A 27631-nucleotide genomic window follows, 5' to 3' on the forward strand; every position below is an offset into this window, starting at 1 on the left:
ACGAAACCCCCAGCTGCAGCTTCAGGGGGTTACTGACCCAAAGCACGTCAAGTAAGAGGAATTTTGGGAATTTTGGGACTCTTGCCCTACATCAGGGTGACAGTCCTTTATTCCGCCTGAAACCAAGAAGTCCCCAGAGAAGCCGAATTCGAGTAAAATTCGCTCACTCGGGATGGGAACCCAATATAGCCTCTGATGCCTCAAGTTCGAAGGAGCTGAACATCAGACAGAAACAATATCTCAGGGCTCAGATGCATTTCAGTCCCCAGTTATATCCCAGAGGTCTGTTACAAAGTCTCTTGGAGAAAACACCACGGACTTGGGGAAATTCCTTCCCAAGCCACAAGTCCCACGGCTCAGGGCTTACTCCGCACGGATCTGAGGAGGGAGTGGAGGAGGAAGATGGGGGCCTCGGCTCATGGTTGAGACTCGCCACAGCCTGCCAGAGCGGCTTCGGTTTCTGCCCCAGTGGTAACTCATTCGCATATTCAGCAAACACGGGGCACGTCTCCCTGCGTGCCCGGCACGGTTCTAAGAGGTCATGGTCCCAACTGGGGAGACAGCTACCCAGAGGAAAGGTGGCTGGGCTGCTTGGGATCCCTCTGAGCCTGCTTCTCTTTGCCCCCAGACAGTGTCCGCCCAGCTGGACGCAGAGCCTGGTGAGGGAGGCGCCCTGAACCAACAGCGGCTGGAAGGGCTCTGTCCCTGCCTCCTGGTCTTTCCTGGGCTGGGGTGAGGGGCTAGACCCCTCTCACCTCAACCTTCTGCCCTTCCCAACTAAGAGAGAGCCTCAGTGTCCCAAGAGCCAGCTCCCCCTGTCCCATTAAAAAAAAAAAAAAACAACACGAACCAAAGTGTCGCAAGTTCGATTCCCAGCCAGGGTACATGCCTGGGTTGCAGGCCATAACCCCCAGCAACCGCACATTGATGTTCCTCTCTCTCTCTCTCTTTATCTCCCTCCCTTCCCTCTCTAAAAATAAATAAATAAAATCTTAAAAAAAAAAAAACAATTCCAGGACACTCTCCCTGTAAAAACAAACAAACAAACAAACAAACAAAAAACCTCCGGGAGTGTGAGGCTGGTAGTGACCTGAAAGCTGCGGAACCTTCCCCGAGCTCCAGCCCCGGGCATGTTTGCCCTGTGGGTGGGGAGTGAGAAAGGAAAGAAAGATGTCGAAATCCACTCCGTCCACGTCAGCAGCGTCATCTGAGCGATGAGGTGGACCACGGGGGCAAAGGCGAGCCAGCCAGCCAGCCATGGAGCCGCCCTCCCCGTCTGTCCATCCATCTGTCAGCCCGTCGGGGACTCAGGCCCCAGAGATTCCCCATCAGCTGGCAGGAGGCGGAGCCGGCAGCCCAGGTGCCTGCCTCCCGCCGGTGACTTCACTCTGAAGAGGAACTCGAAACTAAAGCAGGGTCAGGTTTCCTCGGCTTGAAGTCACAGATGAGTCACTGCTAAGAGCAACTGCAGTGGCTGAGAAGCGGCACCAGAGACACAGGCGTGAGACCAGGGTACGGGAGGCCGACCGGGGAGGGTGGCAGCCAGGTTGGGGGGGCGGGGGCGCGGTGGCTGGCCAGGGCAGGTGGTGTCCCGGTGCTGAGGCTGCCAAGCCAAACCACAGGCCCCGGGACGGCCAGACGCTGAAGCCAGCAGGGTGGCAAGAAGCCAGCTTCCTCCCTGCCAGGTGGTGGGGTGATAAGGCCGGGGCAGAGGGCGCAGGCTGGTGGGGTGGTGCCCGAGGCCGCCCGGGGGCCCTCGGGTGATGCCCTTCCTGCCGCCCGTCCCGTCCCCCAGCGCAGCTGAGCGTCCCTGCAAGGCACGGCGGGCGGCATGGAGGCGGTGGCCATGGACTGCGAGATGGTGGGGCTGGGGCCCCTCCGGGAGAGCGGCCTGGCCCGCTGCAGCCTGGTGGACGCCCGCGGCTTGGTGCTCTACGACAAGTTCATCCGGCCCGAGGGGGAGATCACCGATTACAGGACCCGGGTCAGCGGGGTCACGCCTCAGCACATGGAGAACGCCACGCCCTTCGCCGTGGCCAGGCGGGAGGTGAGTGAGGGGCTGTGGGCCCGGCAGACCGAGGGGGGGCTGTGGACACACCCTCCAACACACACATCCTTCCCTGGTGCCTCCCCCAAGGGCCAGGGCCATGACCTGTGTCCCCAGCGACATATGATTCCCTGCCACCCCTGTGTGGGGAGCTCCAGGGTGTGGAGAAACCGGTGGGTGTCTCCATCGCATCCCTGAGCGGGAAGGGTCCCTGCCACCGGACAGCCACGGACTCCCCACCGGGGAGCAGCCGCTTCTGGGCTGCTGGTCCCCCCCGACATTCCCCTGATTTGGGGCTGCATGCCCCGTTGTTTCCTCGACACCGGGCTGCCACTGGTGAGCCCCGAGAGGGGGCGAGAGGCAGGTGCTGGGCAGAGACCCTCCCTGGCTGGGCCCCTGGCAGGGGTCCTCCTGGTTCTGAAGAACCGGCCAGAGCCCTCTGGGCCGAGGGCAGCGCCGGACCCCAGACCCGAGGACGGACGGCGGGCCGTCCATCACCCTCAGGGGCTCCCGCGAGGCCCCCGCCCCCTCCTGCAGCCGGTGGTGACTCCAGGTTTAACTTTCCGTTTCTCTGAATTACCAAAGAGAAAGCAAACACGACTGAGGTGAAGACGGCCCCCAGGTTAGTCGCTTCTGAGAAGGCTGAGGAAGGCAAGCACCCTCATTGGTCTCTGCGCCGTGGGCGTGGGAAAGCCCAGCACAACAAAGGGAACTGAGGTCTGCCTCGCACGCGCGCACACGGGGGCCGGGCTCCGGGCGCCAGAGAGAAAACCGCAAGAGGTGCACCTGTTGACCCACCAGGTCTCCCGGCTCATCACGGCTCAGCAAACAGCCGGCCGGGAGGGGTCTCGGGAGCCACTTACTCAGCCTGGCCTCCCGGCTCGCTCCTTGCCCGCTCACTTACCTGGGGCGAGAGTCCGTCCACCGCTCTCGGTACCCAGTGTCCAGCGCCCGTCGAGGAGAACAGGGATGAGTGTAGTGATGTCGCAGGCTTCGCGTGAGGCTTGGGAAGGGGCCAGGAGGGAGGACCTCGCTCCGTAAGGACTCTCGTCAGCCGCCGGGACTGTCTGCCCCGTTGCCCCGCGATCCTGACGAGGAGCCCGGGGCTGGCCTGTGCTACGTGCGTGTGTTGGTTGGCTGGGGCCGCTGGGACCAGGTCCCGCGGACCAGTGGCTTTAGCAGCAGAACTGTGTTGTCTCCCGGTTCTGGGGGCTGCACGTTCAAGATCGAGGCGTCAAGGGGGATGGCTCCTTCTCAGGGCGGGGGGGTACAGTGTGCTTCTCGGCCTCTCCCCGGCTTCTGGAGGTTTGCTGGCGGTCTCGGGTGCTCCCTGGCCTGTCGACGCGTCACCTCTGTCTCGGCCTTGGCATTCACGTGGGGTTCTCCCTGCGTGCGTCTCTGGGTCCCGACTTGCCCCTTCTTTATAAAAACACCAGCCCTGTGGACTAGGGGCTCCCCCTAATTACATTGGCAGCAACCCTTATTCCAAATAAATCACATTTTGAGGAACTAGGGGATTTTGACAGGTGAACATGAGGAGGGGAGGGAGCTTGCACAATCCTGCCCGTAACGCCACGTGACTCACACAAGTTCAGGAAACAGAAGGGGGAAGAGCCAGGCCCCAAGCTCCAGGGCCGTGTGCCAACAGGGCTGAGGCGGGGGGTCCCTGGAAGTCCCTGGTCCGAACCGCAGAGTGCTGTGGCTGTAAAACACCCCTTGGATTTCAAAGACTAATATAGCTTTTTAAAAAAATCATGAGCCCCGGCCAGTGTGGCTCAGTGGGTTGGAGCGTCGTCCTGTAACCAAAGGTCATGGGTTCAATTCCCAGTCAGGGCCTATATTTAGGGTTCAGGTTCCATCCCTGGTCCGGGGGTGTGGGAGGCAACCAATCGGTGCTTCTCTCTCTCGCATCAGTGTTTCTCTCTCTCCCTTCCTCTCTCTCCCTCAAAGCAATAAAAAAGTGTCCTCGGGTGAGGAGAAAAAAAGAAAAAAAAAATTTTAAAAACCATAAAATACCGAGATCATTTTTATAGCAATGACAGGTTGAAATGCTAACCTTTTGGATATATTAGGTTAAATAAAACATGTTAAAACTCATTTGATCTATGTCGATTGACCTTTCTGACCCGGTGGCAATGAGGTGATTTGAAAGGATTTGGGTGGCTCCTGTCCCATGTCTCTGGGCCGGCGCTGAGCTGCAGGTGCTAAGAGGGAGCCAGGGAGCCCCAGGGAGGGAGACCCAGCACCTCACCCACGAGGCTGGGGGCAGGTGCCAGGGGCGGCGGGCGGGTCTGTGCATGTGGCTGAGTGAGGCCACAAAGAGCCACTGCAGGTTCTCAAGCAAGAACACAGCAGAATCAAAGCCAGCTGCGTGACGGCTGCCGTGGCGGGGGGTGGGGGGGACGCTGTGAAGGGGAGACAGGGGTGAGGGTGAGGAGGAGAGGGCCACGGGGAGGAGGGTCAGTGCCCCGAGGGGGCAGCTGGAGGGACCTGCGACACCCGCAGGGCCGAAACAGACGGAGAACTGGAAAGGAGGAGCCATCAGACAGACGAAGGAAGGAGACGGCGGAGCGGCAGGAAGAGGGAGTCCCAGGGACGCCGCCAGGGGCTCTGCTCACTGAGCCCCCCACCGAGCAGGCAGCTGGGCGGCAGGACCCTGTCCTCCCCACTGCTCCCCAGCCTCCGTCCCCAGTAGAGTGGCAGAAAGGGTAGAGAGCCCAGGGCAGGGGCACAGGAGGCAGCAGGAAGCACTTCTTGTACCCCGGGCTGGAGCGGTTAGGCCACTCTGTGGGCGCCCCTGGCCCCAGCCTGGGCATCGGGACACTTGGTGCTCATCCCCACATGGCACAGAAGTGCCCGGGGTTTCTCAGTCAGAGGTTCTTGGCCAGGGCGGACCCTTCGCCGCCCGAGGGGTGAGGCCGGGACCTGAACACCACTCGGGTGTGTTGGGTCCTATCTGAGGTTCACGCCGCCTGCTCCGCCACTTCCTGGTCTGTGGCCTTGTCCCGTGCAAGCTGGAGGCAGTGACAGTCACTGACATGCCCGGGGACAGAAAAGGGCAGGAACCCAGCAGTCACATCTGAGTCCCCTCCCTGACTCCCCCCGAGACTGTGGTCTTTGACGCCAGCCCGCCTTTTCTGCCTGCTGGTCCCCCATCCCTCCTACCCTGCAGCCCGAGACACCTCCCCAGGCCTGGCTCCGCTCGCAGCCGCCCCGCCCCTCTTCTAGCGACTCCCACCTGCATGCGCCTCCCAGCCCCGCCTACCTACCTGGCCTGCCTCCTCTCTCAGCTCAGCCACCACCCACCTGTGGGCCAGCCAAACCTCCCCTCATCCCGCATCCCTGCCCCTAGGAATCCTGCTGTTCTGGCAGGCCCAGGCCAGAGGGGTCCTTTAGGGTGTCCCTCCCCACACATCGGACCGTCAGCACAAGAAGGAACTCATGCGGAGATTGAGGACCAGAGAGGGGCGGTGACTGGCCTAAGGACACACAGCAGCAATCTGGGATGCCACTTAGTACTCAGATGCAGGGCTCTCACCAGGCAGAGTAAGGATCTTTTTCTTTTCTTTTTTTTTCCTCCTTTTTTTCCCCCAAGAGTGATTTTGAATAGCCTGTAACCCACTTCTGTGAGTTAATGCTCTTTCACATGAGCCCAGTTTGGGGGGGCAGCATCTGCCCCACGACGGGGGCTGGGAGGGCTGATTGCGTTTTCAGGCTGCAACAAGGAAACAGGCGGCTGTGAAACGGGGGGTGTGGGAGGGAGACACAGACGGGAGGCCGCGGGAGCTCGCGCACAGGAAGCTGTTTCATAGGCCCCTGCCTGCCTCGGAGCGGGGGGCAGCCCTGCTGGGGCCCCCCACCAGGCAGGTGTCTCTGGGGCCCGGCCACAGGGAGGATGACTTCAACATCCAGCTTCCCCCGGGGTACAAGGCACAGGCTGGGAGCAGCGGACAGGAGGACAGAGGGGGGCCAGGACCCCCTCCAAGATGACCATAAGGGACCTGGGCCCCCGCAAGGGCAACATTTTTGTCTTTCTCAACTCCTCCCCTGAGGACACGCATATTGACTTTACAGAGAGGGGGAAGGGAGGGGGGTAGACAGAGAGAAACAACCACGTGAGAGAGAGAGAGAGAGACAGCGGCTGCTGCCTCTCGCACACGCACGCCCCGGGCAGGGACCCAACCCGCAGCCCAGGTATGTGCCTCGCTCGACGGGGAACTGAACCTGCGACCTTTCAGTCTGCGGGGTGACGCTCCAAGCAGCCGAACCGCACGGGCTCAGGCCGCACGGACAACATTCTTGAGAGTCCCTCACAGCCACTGGCAGCCAGGGAGGAACAGACAGGGACACGAATGACCGCAGGACGGGACGGGTGCGTGGTGGCAGCGGCGGCTGTGGCCGCTCCACGGGCTTCAGTGCGGAGGCCGCCACGCTCCTGCGGCGCAGACCACACCCCGGCGCCCTGCGAGCGCCCCCTGCCGGCGGATCCCGATTCTGTCCATTCTGGCATTCAGTCTCGCCCTCTGGATTTTCAGCCAGGGCCCTGGGTGACTTTTTTTGGAGGAAGGAAGTACCTGGAGCTAGAGCGACACCGGGGGGAAGGAGGACACGGGCAGACACCTGGGCCTGTCACTCCCCGGCCGCGCGGGGGACCTGGGGACACGGGCTCTGAGGCTCTGCCCTCTGTTCGGCCCTCTGTCACCAGAAGCCTTCACGGAGTGCGGGCGTGAGCTCCGCGGCGCTCTCGGCTCTGAGATTCGTGATGCGCATCGGGTCCCTGGGTTCTCGGTCGGCGGCAACAACAGCACTGTACTACCAGGGACATGCCTGCACCTCTCTGATCCCCGGCCCTGCCCTCTGAGAAACGCAACTGCCAATGTTTTTGTTGAGAGACCTCAAGACGCGGCGGCGAGGAAAGTACCTGGCGCAGTGCCAGGGTGATGAAGAAAGACGACGTCCCTTCACCCCCCTCCCTTCTGCAGTTCTTTCCAGGAATGTGAGCGTCTCCCCCTGCCTGTACGGTTTCTTGGGAGAAATGAGACACTTGCCTCATGGCACTGGCCCGGGGAAGGTCCCACCACCGGGGTCGCACTGGCGGGTGCTTCCCCGCCCCCATGGGCCTCCGCAGGCACCCCAGCACCCTGCAGCCCGCCCCTCAGGGAGCCCGGGCTGCTCATTGGCCATCAGCCTCCCCTCTCCAGGCCCTCGCCTTGCCCCTGGGGGAGCGAAGCCCAGAGACGGCCTTTAACTTTCCCGAGACCACACAGCCAGCGCCGGCGTCTCTCCCTGCGCATGCCCAGCATCCTCATCCGGAAAGGCTGCGGGTGCCTCTCGGCTGCACAGACTGTTCCCCACCTTCCCCGCTTCCTCTTCCTTCCTTCCTCTGCCCGTCTGCCCCCCCCTACCCCGTTATATTTGTCTCCTGATGAGTCCTGTGTTGCTAAATGCGGCCCCCCACCCCCACCCCCAGGGGCCCCCGGGCTCGGGAAGGGATGCATTTCCCAGAAACCTCCCCCACAGTGACTGGGGATGACTCGGCTCTCTGACATCTGGGACGGTGACCGCTATCTCTGAGGGACAGACGGTTCCCGCGCGGCCCGTGTGTGTGAGCTGGGCCTGAGCCAGCTCCCAGCGGGGCGAAGAGGCCGTGTTGTTTGCAAACATAAAGCGTGTCAGCAGGAGACGGCCCGTGACCCACGGGCGGGCGCGTTTCCTGTTCCCCCACGCCCGCCCTGTGCGCTCTCTCGGAGTGCTGGCCTGCGCCCCGTCTCCATACGCACGGTTCTGGGGGTCGTGTGCCCGCCCCACGAAAGGGGACCCCCATACCAGCCATGCCTGCTAGAAATCCGGGATCCAGAACCCTAATGCAGATTTCAGGGAGATGCCCCGGGGGGTGTCCCAAGTCCCCAGCACGGGCTCTGTCCCAAGGACGCCCGGAGAAAACCTCGGAAACAGCGGGGAAGGCTGGTCATGTGGTCTGTCCACGGTGGGTGGACACACCCCATCCCCAGCACGGTGACCACGGACAAGTCACCTCGACACTCCGAGCCTCAGCTCTCTGTAACGGCCCTCTGGCCTCCAAGACAGAGCATAGCAAAGGCCCTGCACGGAGTCTGGGGAGGAGGCCACGAGCAGGAAAAACAGGACAAAGTTCGCCACCCCGCACATTCCCTCTGGGGGCACAGAGTGTGGTCCTGGGAGGGAGGGGTGCAGGCCGTCCGAGAGCTTCCACAGGGGGGCCCCCCCGAGAGAGCCACGAGCTGCCCCAAGTGCATCTCTGGTCCCCCTTTCTCCCTCATGGCAGCCTTGGAAAACAAGGGTGAGCAGAGGCCTATGTGGGCAGAGGCAGGCTGTCTGTGGGGCCACCCGCCGTGGGAGAAGGGCGAGAACAAAGGCAGGAGGGGAGGCTTGGGCGCCAGACTGGGGGTGCTCCCGGGGTTGATCCTCGCAGTTGGGCCGAGAGGCCGGCGGAGGCCCAGAGCGGGCCTGCTCTTTCCGCAGATGTGGTGGTGGCTTTGCAGGATGCTTCCGCCACAAGTGAGTGAGTGTCTCACTTATCCAACGGTGCTTAGCAAATCACCCCAAAACCCAGTGACTCGAATAATGTCAATATGTAGTTCACTCAGGTACCAGCAATTCGGGCAGGGCTTGGCGGGCGGGGACAGCCGGTCGGTGGAGGCGTCTTGCAGGTCGAGGGCTGGACTCCTTAGGGAGCTGTGCTCGCCCATCTGGCGTCTGGCACTGGGGCTGCTAGACGCCTTCCATCCCCATGTGGTCTCACCCGGCTTTGGGGCAGCTCAGGGACCCAGGGGTCCTGGCCCCGCGGGAAGTCACACAGGCCATCCCGCAGGCGAGGCGGCGGGGGAGGCTGGGCTCCCGCTACCGTGAGCGCCGTATCAAGAAATCTGCAAACTCCTTTTTGAAATCGTCAGGGTAAACTTGTGCAAGTGACTTCACTCCTCAGTGCTCCCATGTTTTCCATTTGCAAAACTCAGTTCAAGACAGGCCTTCCGCCCTGGCTTGTGTGGCTCGATGGGTTGAGCGCGGACCTGTGAACCAGAGGGTCACTGGTTCGATTCCCAGTCAGGGCACAGGCCTGGGTTGCGGGCCAGGCCCCCATTTGGGGGTGTGCGAGAGGCAACCATACATTGATGTTTCCTTCCCTCTCTTTTTCCATCCCTTCCCCTCACTCTAAACAAGAATAAATAAAATAAAAAAAAAGAAACTTTATTTATAAAAAAAAAGACAGGCCTTCCTCATAGCAAGCTCTATCAGTTTTCTATAGCTGCTGTAACAAAACCACAAACCTAGTGGTTTAAGGCCACACTCATTTATCACCGTGCAGCTCTGTTGTTCCAAAGACCTCTCAAGAGGATGAGAGGAGGGGTGGAAAGTCCCCAGCTTCCGATGATGGTTTTGTCTTTCTGGTGACCAGCCCCGTCTGGGGCCCACCCACAGGTGCCTCCCTGGAACAAAAGACACACCTGTCACCCAGGAAACGGCAAGGGTTCAAGGAGCCCTGGGCCAGGAACTGACAACAGACACCGATACTTATTTATTTTTAGAATTCTGTACATGGCTCTTCCTCACGGAAACCACTGGAGGAACCGTATGGGCCTTCAGCACAAACCTAAACTAGTTGAGCGTGAAGAGGGCCTGGGTTCGGTCTTCTCATTTTGTAGACGGTACATCTGAAGCCCAGAGAGGGACAGCGCCTTGCTCAAGGTCACACAGCGACTCCAGGAAGGGCTGCTCCCCGCGGGGTTACGACCGCACCCGGCTGCCCCAGACCCCGCGCCCGGAGGGCCGGGGTGACGCATGGTGAACTATGTGTCTTCCTGCAGATCCTGCAGCTCCTGAGAGGCAAGCTGGTGGTGGGCCACGACCTGAAGCACGACTTCGCGGCCCTGAAGGAGAGCATGAGCGGCTACAGCATCTACGACACGGCCGAGGACATGGTGCTGTGGGCCAAGGCCCGCGTGCTGCACTGCAAGCGCGTCTCCCTGCGGGTGCTCTGCGAGCGCCTCCTGGGCAGGAGCATCCAGGTGAGTGGGGGGGGGGGCCCTCGCCCTTCCCTGCAAGACTCCAAACCCCACCAATGGCAACAGGGCAGGCAGACAGTGGGCCCCAGAGACGCTCTGTCTCCCGCTAGTCCCGAGGGGCCGTGCGCTTGGGAAAGGTCAGCACACGTGTATGAGGCACCTGCTCTGGGCTGCCCTGAGTGAGGCGCTGGGGACCCTGTCCGTGAGGAGCCCTTGGCTCACGCAGGGTGGCCCCTAACCGGGTAATGAGCACATGCTTTGCAGAGTGTCCCCTGGAGGGCAGGGCCGGTGTCCTGGGGGCGGGGACAACGGGTGGGTGGCTGGAGGGGAGACGGGACCTGGGCAGAGTCTGAACCATGGCTGTCAGTGGAGTGGGGAGGAGATGGGGAGGAGAGGGGACAGACAAGTGGGAAGCAGGACGTGGGCCTGAGTGTGGGCCCCTCTGCTAGTCTGGAGGGACACAGGATGAAGGACAGAGAGGCCAGCCCATCAACTCATCGAACAGCAAACCCCTTCTCGGTTTGCTGAGCAAGTGGCCGTTTACGAGCGTGTTTTTACCATATTCCTCAGTGCCCAGGAGCGCCCTGCAGGGCAGTCCGGCCCCTCTGTGTCCGACGGCAAGTGCGCGGCGTCCCTGTTGGCCTTGAGGGCCCAGCACGTCTGGGCCTCGGCAGATAACCGGGGAAGCCGGGCCTGCCGCAGCCACCTGCTGAGCCTGCCTGAGCTGTCCGAGCCCTGGGCAGACCGAGCCACGGATCCACCCCAGGGCCCTGGACGTCGGGGTGTGAGCAGGGAAGGGCGATCACCCGAGGGCTCTGCATCCGGCGCCTCATCCCCCCAGCCAAGTCCCTACTCTCTTCATGTGTCTGCAGAACAGCCTGTCCGGACACAGCTCGGTGGAAGACGCCAAGGCCACCATGGAGCTCTATCAGATGTCCCGGCGACTCCGGCGCCACTGAGGGCTGCCCGGCTGGCTGGCGGTGCCCGCTCGGCTCCAGGCAGCCGCTTCTGTGGGGGCCAGAGGTCTCTGTCTGGTCAGGACAGCAGCTCTCTTGCTTTTGGAAAGTGCATCTGCATCAGTAAAACGCTTTTCTATTTTCTCTACGCCAGCGTCGGTCCTCTCCTCCCTTCTTGTCTCCGAGCTGGGGGAACGGTGCACAGGACCCTGCAACGAGTCCTGGAGTCGGGGTGTGGGGGGCAAGGTTGGGGGGCGACCCCTGGCCACCTTCCACGAGTCCTTCCTCCTCGTGTGTGTAAAGACCGGAGGCAGAGCCAGCAGAGCCCGGAGTCCCAGAGGACGCGGTGGGAGCCCCGGATCTGCCATTGGGTAGCTGCGCGGGGCAGGGCGAGTTACTCCACCTCTCCGGGGTCTCCCCTTCCCGCATCGCTTTTCTGAACCCTCAAAGCTGCCAGGAGCGGCCGCCTTGTCTGGCCGGAACTGGCCACCAGGTGGTGATCTTGGACCGTGTATCGGCCAGGCTGCTCGTGCAGCGGAACCGGCATGAGGAGCACTGGTGTGAGGTCCGAGGGTTGTGTCTGCAAAACTGGGTGTGGGGGCCGCTGCTCCTCCGGGGAGCCTCTCAGCTTCCCTCCCTCTGAGCAGAGGCTTAGGAGGGGCCCCGGGGGGGCTGCAGCCTGGCCCAGAGGGTACCCCCAGGCTCGCCAACTCCCAGAAAGTTTCCTTGCATGGCCCCAGGCTTCCCTGAAAGGAGAGATGAACCAGGATTCCCATAGGAAATCGAACCTGACTTCCTGCCTCCACCGGTGCTTGCATGCCCCCAGGGGACAGAAGAACTGGGGAGGCACGCACCCCAAGTCCCAGGAGGGCGTCAGGACCCGGTGGGCAGCATGGGCTCCCTGCCTACCATACGTTGGTGTTAAAAACAAAACAAAACGCACTCACGTGGAAAACACAGATGTTCAGGAGTGCCCTGGAGAGGGCACCAGCTTTAGGGTCAGCATAGCCACCGAGGGGCTCAGTGCTCCCACCCACCCAGTGGGCTGGGAAGAGAACAGAGGCCTCAGACGCCAGGTGCCCGGTGGAGACCCATAATCAGCACCCACCACCATGGACCGTAATAACACACAGAGCTGCCCCTGGGCTGCCCCTCCAGGCCCTGACCCAGCGGGGCCCTCACAAAACCCAGGTCGATGCCTGCACGTGTGGGGTCCCTTCGAGGAGGTGCACCCTTCATGAAGGAGGGAGCGAGGGGAGGCGGTGTTTGTGAGTGGCCGCTTCGTGGCCTGTTCCGACACCCTCAGTGTTGAAAAGGGCCGGGCAGGGCCCACCCCAGACACCCAGGGAGAAGGCAGAGCCGGGCCTCTGAGCACCGCCTGGCCTCCCGATTCCTCTCCCCACGCCCTTCATCTGCCCTGCTGTGCTCCCCGAGGTCAGTTTCCAGCCCTCTGTGCCTCCACCCCACCCCGTCTTCCCTCGGACCCCCAGCTGCAGACCCTTCCTGGGGCTGCCCCTCCTGGGCCGGGGTGTCTCAGTTCTCAGCACACCCGCCCCACTGCCCTTCCCAGGCAAGTGACCATGCCGTCCTGCACGACAGGGGAGCAGGCGTGCCCAGGGGTGGTCTCCAGCCGGGTGGGAGCTCTGTCTGACCCAGGGTCCTGCCGGGTGGTCTCGTCTGGGCCCGTGCATGGGAAGGCACCGCCTTCTCCTTCCCTGCAGGCTGCATCTAGGGAGGCCAGAAAGGTGAGTGTGGCCAAGGCCTCTGCTCCAGGGCTCACGGCAGTGGATGCCCGAGGGGCCGTCAGGACGGGGAGTGAGGATGAGCCCTGCCGCACGGGGCAGCCGGCACTCAGCCCCAGCCGACTGTGGCCGGCGGAGATGCTGGCCATGGGGATATCGTCAGGGCTGTGTCTGACCCACGGGCCAGCAGCGCGAGACCGAAGCTCAAGTCCACCTCCCACCTGGCGCCTGGCCCCTTCCGGCTGGGGGTGCGGCATCACCCTCGGTCTGGATGAGTCCAACGGCAGGGAGTTAACTCGCTGCCCCAAAAGCGGTCCTCAGAGGGTCGGTGTCCCTCATGTACACATGCAGAGCTTGCCCCACTGATGCTCCCGTCCAGGACACGTCCACGCCCTTGTCGATGTGGTGACCCGTTGTCACCTATCATCGGGTAGTTGTCACGACTCTCATCTCTACCCCACACGTGAAATATCCCCAATTCACTCAACATTTCCCCGCCATGCCGGCCCCCCATTTGCCCTCGGCCACACCAACTCTCCCCATGTCCTTGCCTCCCCACCCCTTCCTGCCCACTTCCCCCAGGCCCACCCTCCATGGAGTGTTTTTTTTTTTTTTTTTTTTTTTAAGGTTTTTAAGAGAGAGGGGAAGGGAGGGAGAAAGAGAGGGAGAGAAACACCAATGTATGGCTGCTTCTCACACGCCCCCTACTGGGGACCCTGCCAGCAACCCAGGCATGTGCCCTGACTGAGAATCGAACCAGTGACCCTTGGTTCGCAGGCCAGCACTCAGTCCACTGAGCCACACACCAGCCGAGGCCTCAGTGGATTCTTAACAGGCGGAGATGAGGAGGGATGAACACCAGGGCTCCACTGAGACTAGGGAAGAGCAGCATCCCCAGCCCAGGACTGGCGTTGGGAAGACCTGTACAGTCACGTGGCCATGGCAGAAGGACTGAGGCACGAGGCCGGGGCGACGGCTGCCCCCTAACTCTGAAGGCATCAAGGAGCATGGTTGGGGGGGGGGGGGGCGGGAGGGGACTGGAAATGACCGTCTAGAAATACAAACGGCCCAGCCCCGCAGAACACACCCGAGTCAGCCTCCGGCTCCGACCAGTCTGCTGCCCGCGGAGTGGGGGCGGGGGGAAGGCAGGCGGCTCCGAGCAAACCCCCAGCCGCCAGCCCAGCCCGCACGGAGAAACGTGCTTCTCTTCAGGGCCAGGACTCCCTGCCCTGCGCTGCCCAAGCCAGCCCCTGCTCCCCCCGCCCCCCTCACCCGAAGGCCGGCCGCTGGCCCCAGGGCGAGGAGCCAGTCCAGGCCGGTTCCCAGAGTGGTAAGGAGCGCTGCCCACTTCCTGCCCGGAGTGTTTCGGGCAGGGCCAGGCTCCGCGGCCAAGAGGCTTACTCACTTGCGGAACAATTTCTCCTCTATATGGAAAGAACATATGCTTTTCCTGCCGGGGGAAGAGCGAGTCTCGAGGAGCTTTGCCGAGACGCGGAGGACAAGGCCAGCACTGGCCGGGCCCCAGCACCCTGGTCCCCAGCGAGGGGCCGTGGGACTGGCGGCAGAGCCGCTGGCCTCTGCGCCCCGGGGGCGAGGGGAGCCCCGGGGACGCCGCTGGGGGCGCTGCGCTGCTCCCTCGCTCCACGCTGGGTGTCCTTCCGGCTTCGTTCTCCTGTCCCAGCCCCGGGGTGTGTAGGGCCCACCACCCCAGCGGCTTCAAATAGCAGAAACCAATATTCCCGCCGCTCCAGACGCCAGGCGCCTGTGATAACCGCGTCCCGCGTTCCCTCCGAGGGCGCGGAGCGCACGGCCCGTGCCGCGTCACTCCGGTCTCTGCCTCCAGCTGCAGGCAGCCTCCTCCTTCCCGGGGGGCGCTCTGGGGTCTCCCTCGGCCTCTCGTTCATAAGAACACTTGGCGTCATTCGGGGACACCCAGATAATCCAGGATTAGCCCCTTCTCTCGGGGTCTTTAACTTGACCACAGCTGAAGAGGTCTCCTCCCTGGGACAGGGAGCATCCACTCACAGGTGCTGGGGATTGGACATTTGCATGTTTCCGGGCAGGGGGTACAGATGTAAGGAAGTAGGAATTCGGGGGCTGTTCCCCAGGGGGACTTCGGAGAGGAACCAGCAAGAGCAGAAAAAGGGCTGCTGAGCAACAAAACGGGACTGACGTTCATCAACCAGTGTAAAATTTTTTTGTGTGGAATTTCTCACCAAAGCTGATGGGCTTGATTTTGTGGCACAAATGCTATTTTCTGTGATTCCTTTATCACTTTTTAAAAAAGACTGTATTTATTTATTTTTAGAGACAGGGGAAGGGAGAAGAGAGAGAGGGAAACATTAATGTGTGGTTGCCTCTCTCGCGCCCCCTACTGGGGACCTGTCCCGCAACCCAGGCATGTACCCTGACTGGGAATCGAACCTGCAACCCTTTGGTTCGCAGGCCTGCCCTCAATCCACTGAGTCACACCAGCCAGGGTCCCCTGCCACTTTGATTACCAAAAAGAAAAAAGAAAACATTGGCACAGATTGCATAGACTTTAGGTGTGGCAGGGAATAAAACGATGTAGAGAAACATACATTTGGGTACACCCTGAGTACCAGTTTAAATTCTGGTGAACAGTGTTTGAGACCACGAAGATCCCAGGAGACAAAGAGAGCGTTTATGAGCGGATCAAAGGCACAACAACAAACAAAGACGTAACACACCCAAACGTGTGTGCATCCAACAATATCTGCATCCATGACCTCAACGACCCCTGGACGTGACGACTCACTAGCCTCCCTCAAGCTCAAACCCTGTGCCATGGGACCACCCTGGGGGCACTTCAGACCCTGCACCTCCCGAAACTGTACCCGGCGCCGTCATTCCAATGTCCCTTCCTCAAGGGTTTCTGTCCTTCCTCAGGAAGGAAGACTTCCGTGTTTCCTCGAGACCTACCCCTTACCTAACATGTGAAGATCTGGTGGGATCATCCGCCAGGAGTCCCTGCCCTCCCCACGCTGGGCCCACTGGCCTCTGTATCCAAGGGCTTTGAACTTGACGTGAGATGAATCGAGGCCGCCAACGTATGGCTCACTGATTCCAGCAGCGAGAGCACTCGGACGAATCGCAAGGTCTCACTACCTAGACACCGGGCAGTTTCCTGGGTCCCTGCGCTTTTCCAAGCCTAATTCACAGGTCTTTTTTTTTCTCCCTGGTCTGTGATTTATTCTTCAAAGAAATCCCTTTTCTGATGAAATTAGCCCACGTGGGTTTCTGTCGCTTACAACCAGGAAGGCTGTCCCCCGGCCCAAGCCCCTGCAGGAGGCAGGCCAGGCCCCTCAGGAAGCGGCCCCCAGCTCCTCCTCCGGTGCCTCCATGCACAATTCACACCAGCCCCCGGCATGGCATGCCCGATACACCCCACCCCTAGAAAGTCCGTCCTTCTCACATCCCCACTTCTGCCACTTCTTCTGGGAAGCCTTCCCCTCCACCCCCTTCCGTGGGCCCTGGTCCACCCCTCTCCCACGTTCCACGGACACGGCCTCCCTTGCACATCCAGCCCGCCACGAACCAAGGCCAGAGTGTCGCCCGGCACCCAGGAGGCCCGCGCTCACACCCTCAGCCTCAGCATCCTCAGCCACAACAACACGGGGGGCAGGGAGGGGTTCAGAGGCTCAGCGGCGATTCTGCCCCTTAAAGATGCCCGTCCCGCCATGTCACCGCGGCGTCAGGGTGATCTGATGACCTCGTGTATGACCCAGTGGTCCTCAAACACTCCCCTAAAGGCAGAGGAACAGAACCTCCCCGGGCTGGGCAGTCCAGTGCAAGCTCCTGCTACGCTCACTCAACAAGCAAGCACCTGCAGGGGGCCAGGCCCTCTCCTCACTAGTGACCCCAGGACAGAAGCCCGGCTGGGTGGACCTATCTTTCCGTGGTTGTCCTTAAAGCCTCACAGATGACGAGGAACTGAGCACGGACGTTTGTACGCTACTTTCTCACGGGGCCGTCAGAGAACACCCACCACATAGCAGGGCTCATTTCGACGCAGAAGCGGTGACTCCCTGCCCTGCTGTCTTGAGGAGACAGAAAACCGTCCTTACGTGCCGGCACGGGAGCCAGTGTTAGCTGACACCGAGTGCAGAGCTCCGACTCCGTTTGCGAGAGGAGGGGAGATGAGAAAGCAGGGGAGCCGGGCCCCCTGGGAGTGAGTGAGGCAGACGGTGAGAGAGGCGATGGAGGGGCCCAGGGCCCTGCCAGCCCCTCGCCAGGGTCCAGAAACAGAATATTCTGGAAGTCCTGCCTTCTGCCTGCAGCACCAGAAGGAAGCACCACACACTCTTTCTTCTAAGGGCAAAGAGCGGTTGCAGCCTGGCAATGCGGGTGTGACTGGAGGGCGGCGGCTCTGGGCTGAGGGGCAGCTGGTCCCTGGCTCTGTGTGGGGGCTTGGACCGCTGCGGTCACCAGGCGGCCCTGGGCTCGACGTGCTGCTGGCTGGCAGCAGTGGGCAGCTGGGGGCCAAGGGGCAGGCGGGCTGCCGCTGGGACAGGGGAGCGAGCGGCATCCCTGGTGGTGTTGCCTAGAGGGTGACGTGGCCCTGAGGTGTGTCAGGGCCAGAGGTAGGGTGGGAAGGGGGCCCGGAGAGACCCACCCACCCCGTGAGCAGCCCGGACGCCCGGACGGGTGAGTTGCCTAAGGACACGCACTCGCCTTCCCGGACAAACCACTGGGGTGGTTTATGAAAAACAGATGCTGGTTGGAGTCGGGCGAGGGGACGGGGTTGACATGAGCTCTCTGCCCCGCTCCCCAGCCCTGGTCAGAAGCAGACCCAGCCCGGCTGCAGAAGAGGCCCTGAGGTCAGGGTGCACATGTTTTAGGAGCTAAAAGAGGGTCCACGAGGACTTTGGAGGCAGGGGGGCAGCGGTGGACGTAACGATGCTAAGAGCTAACACTCCGAGTGCTGGAGGCGCTGCTCCAAACTCGTGCGGCCCCCTCAGTCCTGCGAACTCGGTCCCCGTTGCCCCCATTTTCTCAGGCACAGAGAGGTTAAGTAACTGGCTGAAGCTCACACAGACAGTAAACATTGGAGCTGGGATTGGAACCCAGGCCCTTGGGGTTCGGGATCTGAAACCCTGCCCAGCATTGACCTTACACCTTATATCCGGGAGGGAGAGGACAGCCAATATTTTTTTCAGCACTGCCTGGCCAGGTTATTTGTTACCTTTGTTTTACCTTCGGAGGTGTTATTATCGTCATCCCCATTTTACAGATGATGAGGGTGAGGCTCAGACAGGCCACTCTGTAGCTTGCTCACGGCCACAGAGTTCCTCCGCGAGAGGCTGGATTTGAACACACGACAGCCTCTCTGCAAAGCTCTGCACCTAACAGCAACTCCACCCGTGCTGAGCGCCCCCCCTCTTCTCTGCGTTCAAGGGGCATCTCCCCTACTCGGGCCCGCCCTGGTCCGGCTGCCGTGCCCCCACCTCGGCCCACTTACTGCCGGCGGGCCGGCCAGACAAAGCCAGAGAGAGCGTGGAGACCTCAGACGGGGGCTGACTGGAGCCTCCCCCGCTCCTTTCCCCGCGGCCCACCCACCTCCCTACAGGGTCCCAGGACAGGAGCCAGCGGCACAGACAAGGGCCGCATAGATCGGCGGCCAGGTGCCCGCGGCCACAGGAGAGAAGGGCCCCTCTTCTCTGCGCTCAAAGGTGGATTGAGGGAGGCTGGCTCCGTGATTTTTCCAAGAAGCTCGTCTGGAGCCAGAGAATGGCAACATCTGTGCCTCGGGCCCCGTGCTGGACGCAGCTCAGGCCACAGTCTGGGGCTGGCGTCAGCCAGAGACAGCCCTGCACGGAGGAGGCTCTGGCCTGCCGGCCCGCCCGTGGGGCCCTCCGGCTGGCCGGCGGCGGAGGGCAGCCGCTCGCCTCCTCCCTGGAGACAGGGAGCCCAGGCCAGGGAGGGGAGTGAGGAAAGGCCTGAGGCTTGGGTGCCGGTGGTCTCCTCCATCAACCGTTTGTGCTGAAGAGCTGGACACGGCCCTGGCCACCCAGTGGGTGGGCCCCGGGGCCGGTCTCCCTGTCCTCAGGCCTCTGGACCCGAAGCACCGCCCCTCCCCCTCCGCCTTTCAACACCGGCACTTGCGGGCATCCCTCAGTTCCCCCACAGCCTGCCCCCCGGGGCCTGCGAGGGAACGGAGATGCCATCTGGCCGACTCATCCTTCCCCTGACCCTTTGCCCCCGACTCGGCATATATTCTAAATCTAAAGTTTATTTTCTTGAAAAGGGAATGCATTTACGTGGCTCGGAGTCAAGATTCTGTAGAAAGCTGACCATGGAGAAATCCCATTTCTCCCCATGGCCCTAGCCGCTCCCCTCTCCCACCCTCCCCAGGAGCAGGCTAACCACCCCACCCCAGGGTGTTGTGTGCCTTTCCAGTGCCTTTTTAAAACTTTTTTTAAAAAGGTTTTATTTGGGGGGAGAAAACTGTACTTGAACAATGATTGAAATAAAAAAAAAAGGTTTTATTTATTTATTTTTAGAGAGGGAAGGGAGGCAGATAGAGAGAGAGAGAGAGAGAGAGAAACATCAATGTGCGATTACTGGGGGCCGTGGCCTGCAACCCAGGCATGTACCCTGACTGGGAATCGAACCTGCGACACTTTGGTTCGCAGCCCGCATTCAATCCACTGAGCTACGCCAGCCAGGGCTTCAGTGTCATTTTCAGGCGGGGTCTCGTGCGGGAGCTGGATTCACACCAGGCTGCCCTGGTCAGACCAGTGGTGGGGGAGGCTGACGTCCCACTTGTACCCTCCACCACCTCTGCCAGGCATTGGTGAAACCTCTCCGGAACCCTCAGAATCCAGGGAACACAGTTTCAAAACCACAGTTTTAGGCCAAATCTACTTATTTTAAAGATGGGAAACTGAGTCCCTCGCTAGTGCGGCTCAGTGGACCGAGTGCCGGCCTGTGAATCAAAGGGTCGCCGGTTCAATTCCCAGTCAGGGTACATGTCTGGGTTGCGGGTCCGGTCCCCAGTAGGGGGCGCTCCAGAAGCAACCACACATTGATGTTTCTCTCCCTCTCTTTCTCCCTCCCTTCCCCTCTCTAAAAATAAGTAAATAAAGTCTTTTTTTTTTTTAAGGGAAACTGAGACTCAGAGCAGGGACGAGAACTGTTGGTGGTCACAAGCTATCCTATGGCAGAACTGGAACTGGTCAGCATATCTCCTGGACTCTGCGTCCCCAGGGGAGCCTGCCTAGGGCTCTGGGGCCCCTGGGTGGGAACCCCAGGAACCAGAGGTTACTGTGAACCATGCCTCGGACCTCAGGTTCACCTCTCTCTCCCTCTGCGCTCCCCTTTCCCCCTCCACTGCTCAGGGTCAGCCCCTGTGCGCTCCTGGAGAAAGAGCTTTGAGTCCACGGAAGCCGCAGCGAGCCGCCCACACAGAGAGGATTCGGGCGGCGGAGCTGGACCGTGAAGAAGCAGCGAGTCAAGAAGGCGCAGGAGCGAGGCAGCCTGGGAGCCCTCAGCCTCCGGAGGCACGTGTGAGCAAGCTGTGTTTTTGTAAAGAATCACCGGAGAGTTTTACAGCCAGTGAGTGACTGGGGAAACACGTTTTGTGAAAGAGAAATATGTTTACCGCCAAGCAAAGGTCAAGGGGAGGGAGGGTCTGTCTAATCAGGAAGGATTGCACCCATAAACAGGATCCCGGCCAGCCAAGAGGAAAACAAGCAGGGGGCAGGGGGGTGGACATCTGAAAGGCTGACTGCCAAGGCTGGCATCGTCCAGGGGCGCAGGGAAAAGGCAAGGTTTGGGGGAGCCAGGGGTCCCCATCATCACCTCCCTGCATCTAGTAGGTGAGGAAGCTGACTCAGTCGGCCCGGGAGCCAGGAGGCGGCCACGCACAGGGCCACTCCGGACACGCCGTCCACCGCCCTGGGGTCCAGCCGTGCTTTCTCAATGGGAGCCGGTTCCACGCAGCAGGGGGCTGTTCGACTTTTTCTTTTGAGCTCCAAAGTGGGGGGACTGGAGCTTGCCTTCAATAAGTGACCCTTAGTCCCCCATTCGACAGGGAAGGATATGGAGTAGCCACCCTTGTGGGCCTCGAGGGCCTGGGTGGTGAGCAGTCCGGGGGAGCCCACTCCCGGGCAGTCCTTTTCCTAAACCACAGCGGAGGGTCCGAGACCAGAATTTCTCACCATCCTGGGAAGCGAGGTCCCAGGGTTTCATTCCACTGGATTTAAGGAAAGATAAGAATATGAGCTTCCCTGCACCCAGGCTGGTGGAACCCAACTCACCCTCGCTTCACTCGCTTAAGATTTGCCGGTGGAGGGGACGACTTCCTGAGAGCGGCCCCTCCCCCACCCCCCACCGCTCAGGGCCGGCGCCGGAAGGGATGCCGTGCCCTGAGCCTTTGTGGCTGCGCACAGAGAGAGGAAGAAGGCTTGCGGTGCCTTCCGGGAAGGCAGTTGCTTCTCTAGTTACTGTAAACGGCGTCTGGTGTCGTTGCACAGGTGCGTGAACGGAAGGACACACACACACACACACACACACACACTGCACATGCGTGCTGGCACACACCTTTACGGAGAGATGTTCAGGTGCTGGTAGGGTCCCGTTAGGAGCTGAGAGACCGGAGTGGGGCATCAGGGTGGGGCCCCACTTCTGTGTCCCCGGGATGCGCTGTCCCCAAGGCTGAGGCAGGGGCGGGGCTCTTGGACACAGGGGTGTGGGTGAGGATGGACGAGCCCACCACCTGCCCGGCCGCTTCTGAGCACGAAGCAAATCTGGGGCGATCCAAGGTCTATGACTATGAACCGAAGGCACTTTGGCCAACAACACGGCCCTCCAGAGGCACCCGCCCACCCCTCGCCCTGGGCCGGGTCTCGGGCCTGGAGTCTCCATTCAGACCTGGGTGTGGTCCGGCCTCAAAGCCAGGAAGGTGTTGTTTGCTGTCTCTCTCTCCGGCTGGTGCTCTGCTCTGTTCTCGTGGCCGGATTCTGACTGTGTCCTCGAATGTTCTGTGGTTCGTCCTACCGTGAGCGCGCTGGAGCGGAACTCCGCTCTCCAATGGGAGGTCCTCTCCTTGCCGCCTGGGTGTTCGGAGTGTGCATCCAGAATAACCGAGCTTGCTCTCTGCCGCAGGGGCGCCAGGCTGGTTGCCTGCTGGGCGCTGACTCTGTTCATTTTCCAGGTTGGGAGCTGGACCCCAGAGATCATGTGCCTTTGGGCCCAAACCCACAAGAAGAGAACACCTGAGATTTTGATTCCTCCTGTGGAGGCTTAAAAAAAACCCCAAAACTCATATGGAGGCCGATACACATGCTTGTCACTTTCTCTGGCTGAGAGACACGGTTTCTCCTCGTCTGCCCTCACTCTGAGCCAGCAGACCACGCAGTCCTGGTGTCACGAAAGCCTTGGAGGAATGTCTGTTGGTTCTGCGCTCCCTTTCCCTCGGGGTGGTGGGGGCGGCAGGGCAGTAAACAGTCCTGGGCTAGTTCTCAGGGCTCCCCCTTGTGGTGCCCCCCCACATGTCGTGCCAGAGGCCTCCAACTAGGCCAGAGAGCCACCCTGAAGCATGGCCGGGGCGCCGAGTCCTGACCGTGACACCCCACATTCAGCATCAGGGCCTTCTTTTCCTTATGCGGCTCGGGTACTTTGTGGGGGGCCCCATCGTATGCCCCTGGAGGAGGTGGCGATCGAAACCTCCAGGGCAGGTGGATGGCTGTTGTTTCCTCCATATTTGGATTCAAATCGTTTTCAGAGACTTGGTTGTGGTCTGGAGTATACTCCCGGAGGAAATAAGGGGTCCCCTCTCTGAACCAGGGTTTTGCTGGGGGTCACCTGTTACAACAAGCGGCGGACGCAAAGGGCAGAGAGAACTGAGCAATGTGTGTGTGTGTGAGAGAGAGAGAGAGAGAGAGAGAGAGATGCAGGAGGGTCTGCAGGGACGGGCCACCCACTGCCCTGTGCACAGCCAGAAGCACCGGGGTCTTCGTGGGAAGCCACTGCTGAGTGAGAATCAGGACAGTGACATTCACGTCCAGAGAAGCCCCTGGGATCCCTGCCCCCCCGCCCCCCCCCCCCAGGACAGGAAAGTGACAGCCAGCCATTGAGGAGGGTTCCGCACAGCGAGGCAGGGACTCTGAGCCCCAACACACGTCTCCTGTCCCCAGCTGGTACAGCTGTCAGCAGGTACAACCTGTGGAGCCAGTGCGAACCTCCGCTCCAACTTCACAGGCGCTCGGAGGCAGCGAGGAGGGCGCCGGAGGGAGACCGAGCGTGTGTGCCCGCGCACGAGCGATTTCTAGCATCAGAGGAAGTCGCCCTGGCCACCCTCGGGAGGGCACCGCCGTGCTGTAGTGGATGGAGGAGGCACGCAGGGTCCCCTGGGAACAGCCAGGTGACTCAGGGTTCCGACTGTGGCCCCAGAGCCCTCCTGCCCTGGAAACAATGTGTTCCGAGAGTAAGAAGGGAAAGGGGGCGGAGCCCTGGATCCCCGCAGCGCACAGGCCGGCCGCCGGAGAAGCGCGCCTCGGAGATACTCTTGCCTGCGTTGATTTCACGACCCCTGGCGGACGGGTCACAACCTGCGGCATTGGAAGACAAAGCCGAGTCCTGCCTGCGGGAATGGGGGACGTGCCCGGGAGCACACAGCTCCTAGTGGCAGCGTCGGGACCAGAACCCGGGCCTCCAGCATCCAGCCCTCAGCTCCTCCTCCGTTCGCACCTCTGGGCACCCCGGAAAAGACCCTCACTGCTCTCAGGGAGCTGATAAACTAGTCGATCTACGGCTAAAAATGCAGCCCCAGCCCGACCACAGGCAAAGGGAAGAGCCCACTCCACCGCTCTGCAGACACAATGGGCCGAGTCGACGACCGAGGATCCTACAAGCACGCAGCACCCGGGGCAGCCCGGTGCCTTGGATGCAAGATGAGAGTGACCCCAAATGAGACGGACACGTGTCGCCTGCTTACAGGCACTGGGCTTCGAGCGGGTGATACGACAGGCCAGGCATTTGCGCGGTAGAGGATTCACACCCCAGAGAGCTGTGTGCCGGCAGACACGCCCCTCGACAGGGAGGTGCCGCCTTCGCCACCGCGCCCGACAGCCCGGCGTTCCGGGGCTGTGCCCCCAGACCCCCGCACTCCCGCGGGACATCCCTGCAGACATGACAGAGCCGGCCTGGCCTCCAGGACAAAGTGTGGTGTCAAGGACTCGTGCCAGAGCTATTACTCACACCAACCGCCCATCTGAGGGCCAGCCTAGGAGCAATTATTTAAGTATTCTTGGAAACCCTGAAATTTTCTTTCTCTTCGCCTGCACTAATTTTTTCCTCTGGGCTTCAGAACAGACTTGCAATTGTCAGCACAACCTCCCTGGCTCCACCCTCCCTGCCCCCCAAACCCCCCCCCCACACACACACACGAGAAGTCCATGCAGGCAGGGTCTTTTGTGGCATTGCAAAGAGCCCAGGACCCCAGGAGGCACGGGACTGTGTGTGGTTGAGCCCGGTTTCCGTGCGAGAGCCTGAAGGTGGGAGAGCCAAGGCTGGTGGAGAGGGGACAGTGTAGGGGACGGGGCTGGAGAAAAGGCTCTCCTTCAAACAGCTCGAACCCCTTGGAGAAGGGGCCCAGCAAACGCAGCCGGATTTGTCCACAGTTTGTGCAGTTTCTTTGTGCACAAACCCCAGTGGCTGCAAACCGGGAGCCCCGTGGTCTCCGCAGCCAGTAGGTGGCGCCCCTGTGTCTGGGACCCAGCTTGGTGGGACCAGAAGCGGCCCACCTCTACCTGAGCCACGTGACTGAAGTGCCCCTCCCTTAGCGCCCCCCCCCCCCGACGACCCAGTAGCTGCCACCTACAGCAGCTGCTCCAGAAGCAGCAGCGCTACTTCTCCCTCCATCACCGACCGAACACGTGAGGAGGGCTCTCGGCTGGCCACTGTCGTCACGGCACCAGGCTTTTTACCTGGGGTCTCTAGTGACGTCACTTCCTCCCCATCGCGCGCGCGCTCATTTTCCAGTCTCCGTGCCCAGAGCGCCAGCGCTAATTGAAACAAGACGCGGGCATTCACGTTCAAGTAGCCTTCAGCCGGGAGGCCAGGGCTGCCTCTGGAAAATGTTAACGCTTTCCTGTTGGAAGCCAAGCCGGCTTGGAGCGAAGCTTCCAATGAAACCTCATCTGTCAGACGAGGGGGCCGGACCATCCCGGAGAGCCGTGCTGGCTCTGACAGTCTGGGCTACTAGGAAAAGAAAACCCCACGAGCCGTGGGTGGGGGACGCCAGGGGTGGGGTGGGGGCTACTGCTGGTTGCTGGTGGTGTGTTCACACGTCAAGTGGTTGTGAATTAGGTTTTATTTTAGGCCTCGCCGCTGATAGGTGAGTTTGTATTTTATGGGCCTTCCTCTGCACAATTCCGAGAAAACCGCCCCATCAGAGGCTCCACTGACATCACCAGCCCCCACATAGGAGGCCCCGGGCGGCGGCGTGCAAACCTCAGGCCCTGAGTCCCTGTTCGGAGACTTGGCTCCAGGTGAAAAAGAGGTTGTTGTGGACCAGCCCCTCGTTGCCATGGAGACCAACTTTCTCCCTCTGCATCCACCTTCAGGGGGTTGGAGTTTCGGAGGGCTTTCCCCCTGTCCGTTCCCAGGTCTGAACGTGGCGGGTCCAACTTCGGGTGGAGCAGATCCATCGTCCCTGAAGAGATCGTGAAGACAGACGGACAAAACCTCTGCTCCCTGGGCAGCCCAGCAGACTGGGCTGGGGGCGCTGGCCTTGGCCGCCACATCGTTTTGGCGGAAGGCTAATTGTTTCTTTGCTTGATTGTTTTGTTTCATTAGGTGTCATGGAATTTCTCCATTTGGGTACAGTCTTCCTGACTGTATTCTTTTTTTTTATTTTTTATTTTTCCCCCAGCTGTATTGAGGCATAATTGACACGGAACACTGTTAGTTAAAGGTGTTCAGCAGAATGATTTCACTTATAGATTATGAAATGATTACTCCAGTAAGTTCAGTTAACATCTATGCTAAGCTCATTATTTGAGGGGGAAAAGATTTCATTTCTTTTTTTCTTTTCTCTTTTCTTTTTTCTCTCTTTTCTTTTCTTTCTCTCTCTCTTTTAAGACAGAGAAGAGAGACATTGTGTAGTCATTCCGGTTAGTGGGCCAAAACCACTGACTAAAAAATGTGTTTAGCGGAGACCAGGCAGGAATGAGAGGGACCACAGCTAGGACCACAGCTAGAACCAACGGACAGTTTCTCAATGGACAAAGCCAGGGGGCGTCCCCGCCGCTGCAGTGCTCGAGTCTTCGGGGTCCAGGCATCTTCTCACTGGGAGGCCCCGGCCTGCAGCGGCCGCCTGTGCTTTGTCCTCCACCGGGATCCCTCCTTCTCTCCTTCAGGGGACACATGAGTCTGTGTTCTTACAATTTGCTTGAAAAACATCTTTGAGAGTTCTTAGGAGGAGGCCTCCCTTTGACGTACGTCAGCCAGCGGCAGGTCTGTTCTCAGGACCCCACGCAGGGAAGAACACACACCCGACCCTGAGGTAGCTCGGACGACACTCTTTGTAACAACCCTTCACGTACTCACTCATGTCTCCCTTTCTTTTGGTGAATGCCTCCAGTTCTTTTTTTTTCTATTTCTTTGGAAGATTTTATTCATTTTTAGACAGAGGGGAAGGGAGGGAGAAAGAGAGGGAAAGAAACATCAGTGTGCGGTTGCCTCTCATGCGCCCCCTACTGGGGACTTGACCCACAACCCAGGCATGTGCCCTGACTGGGAATTGAACCATTTTTTTTTCTATTTTTTTTTAAAAGCTTGTATTTATTCATTTTTTTAAAAGATTTTATTTATTTACTTTTAGAGAGGGAAGGGGGAGAGACAGAGAGAGAGAGAGAGAGAGAGAGAGAGAGAGAAACATCAATGTGCAGTTGCTGGGGACCTGGCCTGCAACCCAAGCATGTACCCTGGCTCGGAATCGAACCTGGGACACTTTGGCTCCCAGCCTGTACTCAATCCACTGAGCTACGCCAGCCAGGGCTTATATTTATTCATTTTTAAAGAGAGGGGAAGGGACGGAGAAAGAAAGGGAGAGAAACATCCATGTGCAGGAGAAACATTGATCTGTTGTCTCTTGCCCACCCCCAGTTGGGGACCTGGCCTACAACCCAGGTACACACCCTGACCGGGAATTGAACCAGCGACCTTTCAGTTTATGGGACGATGCTGAGCCCACTGAGCCACACCAGTCAGGGCAGCCCTTTTCAACCACTCCTCGTTCAAGGTCATCTCCAGACTCCGCACCATCCTGGCCGCTCACCTCAGGACACTTCCCATGTTGTCAGCCCCCCTCTTACACCTCGGCTGGGGTCTGGACGTGATGCGTCCTGATTCTGTGTTGACCGGCTGATGTCACACCTAACACCAGCCACGGGGACACACCCTGTCCTGTCACTGAGGATGCTCTCTGAGCCGCTGGCACGTTTGTCTGTCATGAGAATCGCTTGCTACATATGCTGAAATGTGTCTCTAGAGAACCAGACGATTGTTCAAAGTGGTTCATTTTTCACTCAACGAACACTCAGGATTCATCTTCTGAGATCTTATCACTGATCATAGGGGGAAAAAAAGGCTATGGAACTGTGACAATAAATGACCCAGCCTTTACCCTCAAGGAGAGTCAATTGAACAAATCTGCCAAAGCCCAACCGGCCCCGGCGTGTGGCTCTCAGCAACTCTGGGAGAACTCTGCTTGCAGCCCAGACCACGTGCTCAGGTGTAACTGCGGATGGAAGGAACCGCAGGAAGGTTGGGGTCACATCCCTTGGTTCCCGGATGGGCAAAGGGAGGCTCGGAATT

The 27631-nt window shown here is 60.3% G+C and overlaps 1 protein-coding gene across 3 annotated transcripts; it reads left to right on the forward strand.

Annotated features, from left to right (window-relative positions):
* Positions 1-1378: 1378 nt before the first annotated feature.
* Positions 1379-24224, forward strand: ISG20 (interferon stimulated exonuclease gene 20). Of its 3 annotated transcripts, XR_004900267.1 has the most exons (5): positions 1380-1526; positions 1793-2047; positions 9892-10092; positions 10962-11099; positions 24214-24224. XR_004900267.1 is itself a non-coding variant. In XM_036013150.1 (4 exons), exons 2-4 carry the CDS (start codon positions 1832-1834, stop codon positions 11046-11048), a joined length of 504 nt encoding a protein of 167 aa, XP_035869043.1. In that variant the 5' UTR covers positions 1379-1512; positions 1796-1831; the 3' UTR covers positions 11049-11193. The 3 variants fall into 3 exon arrangements, 2 of the variants coding, with proteins under 2 accessions (XP_035869043.1, XP_035869042.1); XM_036013150.1 differs by lacking the exon at positions 24214-24224 and having other exon boundaries at positions 1379-1512; positions 1796-2047; positions 10962-11193; XM_036013149.1 differs by lacking the exon at positions 24214-24224 and having other exon boundaries at positions 10962-11193.
* The last annotated feature ends 3407 nt before the right edge of the window (positions 24225-27631 follow it).

The sequence above is a fragment of the Phyllostomus discolor genome, chromosome 12 (genome assembly GCF_004126475.2).
Source record: "Phyllostomus discolor isolate MPI-MPIP mPhyDis1 chromosome 12, mPhyDis1.pri.v3, whole genome shotgun sequence".
Classification (NCBI taxonomy): Eukaryota; Metazoa; Chordata; class Mammalia; order Chiroptera; family Phyllostomidae; genus Phyllostomus; species Phyllostomus discolor.

Bases quoted from the DNA above. Each gene is read 5' to 3' on its own strand.
- ISG20 (XM_036013150.1), top strand. From the start codon at position 1,832: ATGGAGGCGGTGGCCATGGACTGCGAGATGGTGGGGCTGGGGCCCCTC. The intron at 2,048-9,891 runs GTGAGTGAGGGG...GTCTTCCTGCAG, and splicing joins TCGCCGTGGCCAGGCGGGAG to ATCCTGCAGCTCCTGAGAGG. The intron at 10,093-10,961 runs GTGAGTGGGGGG...ATGTGTCTGCAG, and splicing joins TCCTGGGCAGGAGCATCCAG to AACAGCCTGTCCGGACACAG.